Source organism: Malus sylvestris, chromosome 8 (assembly GCF_916048215.2).
Source record: "Malus sylvestris chromosome 8, drMalSylv7.2, whole genome shotgun sequence".
In the NCBI taxonomy this organism is placed as follows: Eukaryota; Viridiplantae; Streptophyta; class Magnoliopsida; order Rosales; family Rosaceae; genus Malus; species Malus sylvestris.
In genome coordinates, this window is record NC_062267.1 from 13,371,463 (window position 1) to 13,380,953 (window position 9,491).

At 38.7% G+C, this 9,491-nt stretch overlaps 1 protein-coding gene across 1 annotated transcript; it reads left to right on the forward strand.

Annotated features, from left to right (window-relative positions):
* Positions 1-4,611: 4,611 nt before the first annotated feature.
* LOC126633174 (cytochrome b-c1 complex subunit 7-2, mitochondrial) lies at positions 4,612-6,288 on the forward strand. Its single transcript, XM_050303726.1, has 4 exons — positions 4,612-4,797; positions 4,926-5,083; positions 5,446-5,493; positions 5,956-6,288. The coding sequence occupies exons 1-4, from the start codon at positions 4,704-4,706 to the stop codon at positions 6,022-6,024; spliced, it is 369 nt and encodes a 122-aa protein (XP_050159683.1). The 5' UTR covers positions 4,612-4,703; the 3' UTR covers positions 6,025-6,288.
* The last annotated feature ends 3,203 nt before the right edge of the window (positions 6,289-9,491 follow it).

Sequence of the window (9,491 nt, forward strand, 5' to 3'; positions counted from 1 at the left end):
TGATCCAAAAGCACAGATAATGTCATGCTTGAAGATCTAATCAGTTAGTCATTAGATTTATAGAAGAAAGATATATGTCTACATACATATCTTGCTGTATGTTTTGATGAATATGGTTTATTAGAAAATGATCTATTTGTTATTTCTGAACTATCTGTTAAAAGAAATTCACATGTTAACAATGTTTTGAAGATAAGTTATCAATAAAACTGCTGCAGGACAGGGAACTGAAGAATATCTTAACCTCAGAAGCTAGATTCCCAAATTGGTAGTGCTCATCTTTTACCCTTCAAAAATTGAATAGGAGATGGTCTTTCAAATCCCTTCTCATATATTCCCATCAGCAGTTCACGTTTCAGAAAGTAGTCCTCAAACTCATTTCCTTTTGTTGCAGTTACATCCTGAAGGAAATCATTAGTAACTAGATTAGGAAATCACAAACAACTATTGTTTTAACCAAAATCATTAACTCAAGGGGTACATGGAAACAACTCTGATGTCAAGAACTCCGAAGCATATGACTTTTATCAGTACTCCAAAATAAATACAATGCAAAACAAGTCTTCACTTACACTGAATAACCAAACCGTAGGTACATAACCTTTAAATTACAATATCAACCAGAATCATCAAGAATCTATGTCCAAGAAACAGGTCCGAAAAGCTAACTTTTTAATACAAATGACTCAGATGTACTAGTTTTAGCGGTTTTACTCTAATAAAAATTCCCTCATATCCTAATTGGTTTTTCCATGTTTATCCTATATAAATCACCACATCTTGCAACCAAAAAATAGTTTAGTAATTAATACTAATTACTATAATCACCATTTCTGTGGATCCAATCATGGATGGATCCAGAAAAGAACTAGACCAATGCTTGTGGTCCTCGCTAATTTACCCTTCAACTATGCATTTTACCCTTCAAAAATTGAAGAATCTTGTCGAGCATGCATTGCTCACCACACAAACAAGAAGAGAATAACCTCCACATATGCTATTAAACCAGAATATGAGGGAGTATTAAATCGGAATCTGAGAGAGTATTAAACCACAGCCTATTAAATCAGAATCGGATCTGTGAAACCAAACAGAGTATTCAATTCAACCACAGCCTATTAAAACAGAGTATTAAACCACAGCCTACTGAACCATTAGATCAATTAAATAGAATCTGATCTGTGAAACCAAACAAACCCTAAATTTACAAACCCTAAAATTACAAACCCTAACCTAGAATTCGTAAATTAAATTTCAAACCCTAAATTAATTCCCATATTTATTTACCTATGTCTGAGACTCTGAATCTAAGAGATAGAATCGCGTGAGAGAGTCGGAGACTCCTGAGAGAAAGAATCGCAAGAGAGAGTCGCGATAGAGAGAATCGTGAGAGAGAGACCTTAGATCGATGGTGGCTGTGACTCTGTATCGTGAAGGAAGGGAGAGACGGCGAGGGATGATCCGCGTGTGGTGGTGGGTCAGTCAATGGCTGGCCGGAGTTGGATTTGAGTGAGACTGAGCTGAGAGCCTGAGACTGAGAGAGAGACTGAGAAATGAAACCTGGAAGCCTTGACGGGGACAAACAAACAAAGCTGAAAGTGAAACCTGAAAGCCTAACAAGGAATAGATGGACGGCATAGATTATTTTGAAAAATCAAACGGTTCAAATTAATTCTAATTATAATTAAAAAAATAATATATATATATATAAAATAATTAAATTTTCGGTTCGGTATGGGAATACCGAAATATTGGAAAGGCAATCCCGATTCCCATACCGAACTTTCGGTATTTTTTCGGTATGGGAATACCAAAATTTTGGGAACATCAGTTTGGGACATTTTTGGTTTGGGATCGGTATTTTTTTGGTTTGGTTTGGGAATTTTGGGAATTTTTTCCACCCCTACTCACTAGTATGTGGCAAGATCGTAACCCTCGAGCCTCGCCTGACTGAGCGCCCTCAAGAAACGTCTCACCTATATGTGAAACAATTATTTTAACATTATTTTAAGCACATAATCAATACTAAGAAATAACTTCTCATACGTTGCTCAATTGGGATATATGAATATACCATCGTGGCCTACTCAACCCCACGAACATCCCCATATTTTTAGAAAAAATTTCTAAGTTCCCACGTGCCTGGCACACTGACGGAATATTCCCTAACAATGGAACCCGAAGCAGTGAGCTCCCAAAAGGCCTCATGCTAGGTAGAGATGGGAATATACATATAAGGCTTACATGATCCACTCCCCTGGGTGATGTAGGATGTTACAATCCACCCCCCTTAGGGGCCCGACGTCTTTGTTGGCACACATCCGGCCAGGGATTGGCTCTGATACCAAATTGTCACATCCTGGCCCGAGCGCCCACCACATCTCAGGGGCTACTCCGTCGTAGCATGATATTGTCCACTTTGGGCCCCAACCACGCCCTCACGGTTTTGTTTCTGGGAACTCACACGAGAACTTTCCAGTGGGTCACCTATCATGGGATTTCTCTCGCGCGAACTTGCTTAACTTCGAAGTTCCGATTGAACCCGAAGCTAGTGAGCTCCCAAAAGGCCTCGTGCTAGGTAGAGATGGGAATATACATATAAGGCTTACAGGATCCACTCCCCTGAACGATGTGGGATGTTACATTCTTAACACATTTTCTACATAATGGGATTATGTAAGTATGTATCCATCATTGTTTCTCTTTATTTGAATTCAAACAATGACATTGCTTGACCAAGATCTTTTATGTCAAAACTTGAATTACACATTTTCTTTGTAGATTTAATTACATCCTTTACTAGTTCGTATTACGAGCATATCAGCAACATATAAGTATACAATAACATAAGAGTTCTCATTACTCATAATATGAAGACATTTGTCTCACTCATTGATCTTAAAGCCATGCATTTTAGTATCATCAAAATTTTATTTCATTACTTTGGTGCGTGTTTGAGTCCATATAATGATCTCACAAGCCTATACACTTTTTTTTGTTACCACAAAACTCTCAGGTTGTTCTATGCTCTGTTTAAAAAAAATAGCTTTCACATCCATTTGGTATATGTCAAAACTGTAAATAGCTTCAATAGCAATACGTGGGAAATTCTTCCTTTCCAGATTTCCTAAAGAGACTTGTTACGTATGCAGAACCTTATTCAATATTTTGTTTGCAGTAAATAAAGCTTTACTCCACATGTTGTGTGGAAGCTCTGAACTATTTAACATGGAATTTACTAGGGGTAGGCAAACAGGTATAGGAACCGCGGGTCAGGGCATGTAATCAAGGTTTGGGGCGGGTACGGGCTGGTTCCTAATTTTTAAAAAGAGAAACGGGGTGGGGTGGGGCTTTGAAATTTTAGGGGCAGGGCGAGTCCAAATGTATAGAAAAAAGGGTACCTGGACTGGCCCGTTTGTAATTGTAATGGATTGACGAGATTGAAGAGTAACCTACATCCAATCTGAACTGTTAGTTTTACCTTATGACCTATCCAACAAAATCACACCACCAGACACCACACTCTCTCCCTCACTCCTCATCATGTTCAACTACAAAGGTGCCTCCCTGATTTCCATTCATCATAAGCTCGACGTTAATCTACATCATCTGAAACTTCAATGCCTGAAACTCCAACGACTACACCGTCTGCAAATCAGGTCCAACGTTTGCATCGTCTGCAATTCAGGTTCACGAGCGGCGTCGCAATTGATCTCGCAATCACAAAATCTCGATGCCGATCTGCACATTTTGTGCCTTCCGCGCCTTCCTTCATGAACCAATCCGCAAGTCTTTCAGGTTCTAGTTGGTGTTCATCTGGTGAGGTGGGTCTTCACCTTTTTTGCCGTTCCATATTCTTTTTCAAAGCCTTCACGAGCACTCATTCTCTACTCCAAGCCCGAATGCTGTTTGTGAGATGGCCTTAAAGAAAAACTTGAGGCCGCTTTCTTACTTTCCGGCCCTGATTCCCTCCACAACATCGATTTTCAGGTTAGGTATATTATGAGCAATCCAGAGTGGGAAAGAGCTTACCAGTATGAGATACCAGTTTTGGCCAGAGTGTTATCTGATGGCACTGATAAAACTTTACCCAGATTATCTCCTCGCCTCGCGCCATCATCATCAATCAGAGTCAAAAGACAAAGACCTTGATTTAGGATTGGGGGAGATGAGCAAGAAAGACGGGGACCACCACCGTTCAGCTGCTGGTGTGAGTAAAGGGAGCAATCTGGAACCGTGGAATGTTCTGGAGCTCTGTATCAAAAAAAAAAAGTAATTGAACCCGTCCCAAACCGCCTCGTTTCAAACGGGCCGGGTTAGGTTCGATTCCCAAACTCAAAATCCTTTTACCCAATACTATTTAAAACGGGTACGGTCCGATTCCTCCAAAATTGGGCCCAACCCATGCCCAGCCCTAGAATTTACCTGGTGAAAATTCTATTCTTCCGTCTCGCTACACCATTTTGTTGTGATGTATACATACACCATTCTTGAGACCCAATATCCTTGCATTACACAATAGGATTATTTGGTGGCCCATAAAACGACCCGATTTAGGACCCGATCCAAAACGACGTGTCAACTCTGGAGTCATCATAGCCATAGCCACCACAACATCGCAGCCCTCAGAAACTCGACTATTCGTCCAGAAACTCAGCCTAGAGAGAGAAAGAGATAGAGAGCAAGAGAGAGAGAAGGCAAAAATGGCGTCGTTGCTGAAATCTTTGGTGGATCCAAGGAAGAACTGGTTCGCCCGCCAGCACATGAAGGCCGTCTCCCAACGCCTCCGCCATTACGGTACACCTCCTCTTTCACAAACCCTATCTTCTTTCTCTCTCTCTCTATATGTATATGTATCTGTGTATGTATAGACCGATTTGATTGGATTAGATTTGAACTATGCTAAATTGGTAATGAAAATTTAGGGCTTCGATACGACGATCTGTACGATCCCTACTACGATTTGGACATAAAGGAGGCTCTGAGTCGTCTGCCGAGGGAGATTGTGGACGCTCGTAACCAGCGCCTGAAGCGCGCCATGGACCTCTCCATGAAGCACGAATACCTCCCCGAGCATCTTCAGGTGCCTTATGCTTTTACCTCTTTTCATTTCACTTATTAATTTCGTTTCAAGAATCGAATCCCTAATTTGATTGGTACCGGATTGTCTTATGAGAAATTTGATTCCAATTTTGCATTTTTATGATCGATAATGATTTAATACGACGCAAAACAGAATCATGAATGATATAATGTTAATTGGAAACAAAGATTGTGTATTTCGAATGGTTATGTTAACAATTCTATCATTTTTTGTGAATTCGTATGCATATTGTAGTAGTGTGTGTAGAATCTTGTGTTTGAATGTGTTTTCCGATGCATATTGTAATGTTCGTGTTCACCGTATTTTTGTCTACTGTTAAAATGGCATTGTCTATTTTGCAGGCACAGCAAACACCATTCAGGAGCTACCTTCAGGAAATGCTGGCTCTGGTAAGTACCGTTCATTTCCTCCCTCACTACAATTATTTCTTGGGTGCTTCAGCTTGTGTTTGTATTGTCATCCATGAAGCTCCTAAGTCCTATATACCAACTGTGTTTGATTGTCTAACTAAAACATAAGATTTCCGGTGACTCTTTATTTTTTGAAACAAGTTGATGGGGAAGAGTACTTTGTGTATCACGTTTTCATTTGTTTATATGGAACATTCATTTGTTTACGTGAAGGGTATTTCTGTACATGTATTTTGCTAATTTGCTACATGTGTGTAATTTGGGGGTGGAAAAAAACGTCAGTTTCCCTTTTTGTTATGGTTTCTGTTCTCTGGCATGCCCTTGACAGAAGACGTTGAATAACCAATATAGAGATTGATTTGAAATTGATGGATGTTCTACTGCTTAATATGTTAGGTACGTAATTTGTCACAAACTGCTTAATTATGCATATGTTTGCAGGTGAAGAGGGAGAGAGAAGAGCGTGAGGCTTTGGGAGCTTTGCCACTCTATCAGCGCACCATTCCATAAGCATGCTATTGCCTCTTGTAGCTATTTCTCTGTTGGAACGAGTCTTGGGATGAAATGTTAGCATTGTTTATGATAGATGTTTCGATACCTGAGGGAAGATTGTGTTCTGTCCTAGAAGCTTTTCCAAATTGTTGGCCATTTGAGGATCGAAATTGAGACTTACTTCATGGTTGTCATATTCTGGGAGTCTGTTTTCCAATAATAATGTGTGATCCAACTTTCAACTTTAATACGTTTGATTGCAATAAGCTGCTTTCTCTACAACGGTTCATGAATTCTTTCTATAATGCTCGTTTTTTGCCTTCTACTCGTATTGAGTAAAATATGATTGGATCAAAATGGATTTGAGTTTTGCTGTTTCTCTCAGTACCTATGTTTGCCATCTCTGTGGCCACCAAGAATGGTTGCCTAGCTTTTGTTGCCCTTTGTTATTTCTGTAGGCTGTAGCAAGGTTATTGTTGGCTATGAAATGCAGTGGCAGGACAACTTACATGGCACGGGGTCATGTTGGTTGTGCACTACTACTTGTGTCATGTAAGTTGCTTTGTGCTAGGAGCGGTTCCGAAATGTGGATGTGGATGTTGATTGCTTACAATTTTATAGTTCGAAACTGTGAAATTACATCAATTTTAAATTGCCAAGAGTGATAGTTTTGTTATTATATTTTCGCCCTGGGTGTTTAGGTTTGTAAAATGTGTAGTTGAAGATGGTTTCTGTGTGTGAGCCATGGAAACTCCTCGACCGTGGGCCTAAGTGTACCTACAATTTATTTGGGCTTGGTGAAACAAAATGGTTTAGATAGCAATCACGACCTTTCAATTGACAATTTTTTTTCCTCCAATTCAGCGTCGAGTTGAAAGTGAGCAAAGGTTCGGAACACCTAATTCAGCGTCGAACCTCCAATTCTACTTTTGCTTTGGCGTACATTTGACTTCCGAGACAAATGTACGTCTCATGCGGAACCAGGCCTACATGGAGAGAGGGATTAGTCCACAATTAATTTGTGCTGGGATAATTTCTATATTTTATAAAAATAAAAATAAAATGGAAGGACATTTTGTGTCATGATATTGTTATATCGATAATTAATTGATGCATATAACTGAAAATTTGGTTAAGTCAAGTTGGCTAAAGTAGTAATCCTCCTCTTCGCACGGTATAGAAGGCGTGGTGGTGATTTTTTTAAGTGAATCAGATTAGAATCCAGGGTTTTAGTTCCAACATTATGACTTTAGGACTGGAAATTGTCTATGAAAGTTACGTTCCAAAAGGTTTAGGACCACTGGCGGAGCCACGTTAAGGGCTACCTTAGGCTATAGCCCAGGTAGCTTTCAGTGAAAATTGAAATTTTACATGTAATTTCTATTGATTTTCGAATGTAGCCCGCTATATATATAGTTACTAATCCGAATTCTCTCACTTTATTATATAAAATTACATAATACAATTTACAAACCATCTTTTTTTCTTACATTCTTTTTCTCTTTGCTTGGATTTGTTAGAATCTTAACACGTATTTGTGTGATAACGAAAATTCTTGGCTCACCTTGTGAAAATTTTCTTAAGCTAGGTAATACTGTGAAAAATACAATATCAAGTTTCTTTGGTTATAAAGATTTAAATCTTTAAACCATCCCCACCCAGTAAAAAATTTCTAGCTCTGAATTCAACTTTAAACCATCTTTAAGCTACACTAGAATTATGTACGATGAGCAAAAATGGAAATGATTTGGTCTTGTGCAAGAATTCAACTTTTTCTTTCAAATAGGGATAAAATAATTCTTTTGAGAAGACACTTTTTTCACATTAGAATTATTTAGTTGACAGTCTGGATTGGAAGACCTGATTAAGGAACTTCAATCTACCGACATTAAAAATTATATTATGTTATGAGGTATGAAGTCGAACCCGAGAAAAGGACGGAAAAAGTGAAGTTCAAGATCCAAAATCTAAATGGGGATAAACAACAAAGAAAGGAAAAGACCTTCATCGTAATGTATTGTAATTATTGGTAGCTCTATACTGGAAAACCTAGATGGGTAAACATTTAGCTAAATGTTTCTTTCCACCAAGTACCTATCAGAAGAGACGGTGTCTGCCCACGTACAGATGTGATCCATGGTTTGGTCTTCACTTTCATAGTCAATCAAAATTGTCATCCCCTTTCAACAAAGGTGATTTACGTCCATTCATTTTCCATGCAATCTTACATGCATGCCTCTCCATGAACATTTCCATGTGTGCCCACGCCCTTTCATGTTTCTATTAAAACATGTTACCTAATTTCGGTACTTGTTTTCACAATTCATGAATCCATGAAAAAGTTCAGTGGAATTGTTTGCATATGCTAGCATTGGTGATGTGATGGTTGTGGTGAATTGGTGCAAATTGTATGTGCAATTTGTTATCCAAACTGACGTGGTAGCAGGTTCATTTGTTCATGCATATCTGAACTCATTCAAATCTTATTATTTATGATAAATAAGAAATTGTCGCATCAACTGATAACAATAAACCATCTTACGTATACGTACACGTTGCCTGATTTGTATTTTCTCGATGGGTGAAGCTCTACCTCTTTATTATTGAGCATTCCATGTGATACCATGAGGCTCATGCTTTAAATCATGCATCTCCCACACCGTATAGGGTTATGATTTTCACCAGGACACCTCTCTCTCTCCCATATAAAGTATTAAGAACCCAAACAGATGAACCCGTATATCTTAAGTAGGGGTGGACGTGAGTTGGTTTGGTCGGTTTTGGGCCAAAATCGAAATCAAACAAATTTAGTCAATTGGGTCAAAATTGCAAACCGAAATCGACCAAGCTAGGTCTAAGACCAATTAGGTCGGTTAACTAACATTGGTAGGTTGGTTTGGATCAGTTCTAGGTTTGTACGAAGACGAAAATACATAACAAATTTCTCATCCAAAAGCTACATAACGTAGCACCAATTTGAGTGATTGCTCAAAGGAAAGCACAAATGAAGCAGCCCATGGAGAGCACCAAAGCAACAGCAGCTGCCTTCTCCAAATGGTCCCCTTGTCCTTCTCCAAAGGGACTCTTAAACTAATTAGATTTTTTATTTCATGTGGTAAAAACACGGTAACTCATAAATAACTAACCATTTATATTACTACACGTATTAATTATGATTACAAACTTAAATTAAATATATGCAGGTCAGTTCAGTTAATCTCATCCCAAGAATTTTGAGAACCGATTGTCAAACCGATTAAGGTCAGTGCAGTTCGGTTTAACCATTGAAAATTAAAAAACAAAAATAAAAAAACCAAACCAAACCAATATAAGCCGTCGATATGGTTCGGACGGTTCATTCGGTTTCTTTTTTTTTTAAATGCCCAGCCCTAATCTTAAGTTCTTAACCCAAACCTCATCTGGCGGCCAGTGAAGTTTTGAAGAAAATTGGGCAGGCTAGGTCAAACCCAATTATTTTTTCGTAT

Bases quoted from the DNA above. Each gene is read 5' to 3' on its own strand.
- LOC126633174 (XM_050303726.1), top strand. From the start codon at position 4,704: ATGGCGTCGTTGCTGAAATCTTTGGTGGATCCAAGGAAGAACTGGTTC. The intron at 5,084-5,445 runs GTGCCTTATGCT...TCTATTTTGCAG, and splicing joins ACCTCCCCGAGCATCTTCAG to GCACAGCAAACACCATTCAG. The intron at 5,494-5,955 runs GTAAGTACCGTT...ATATGTTTGCAG, and splicing joins TTCAGGAAATGCTGGCTCTG to GTGAAGAGGGAGAGAGAAGA.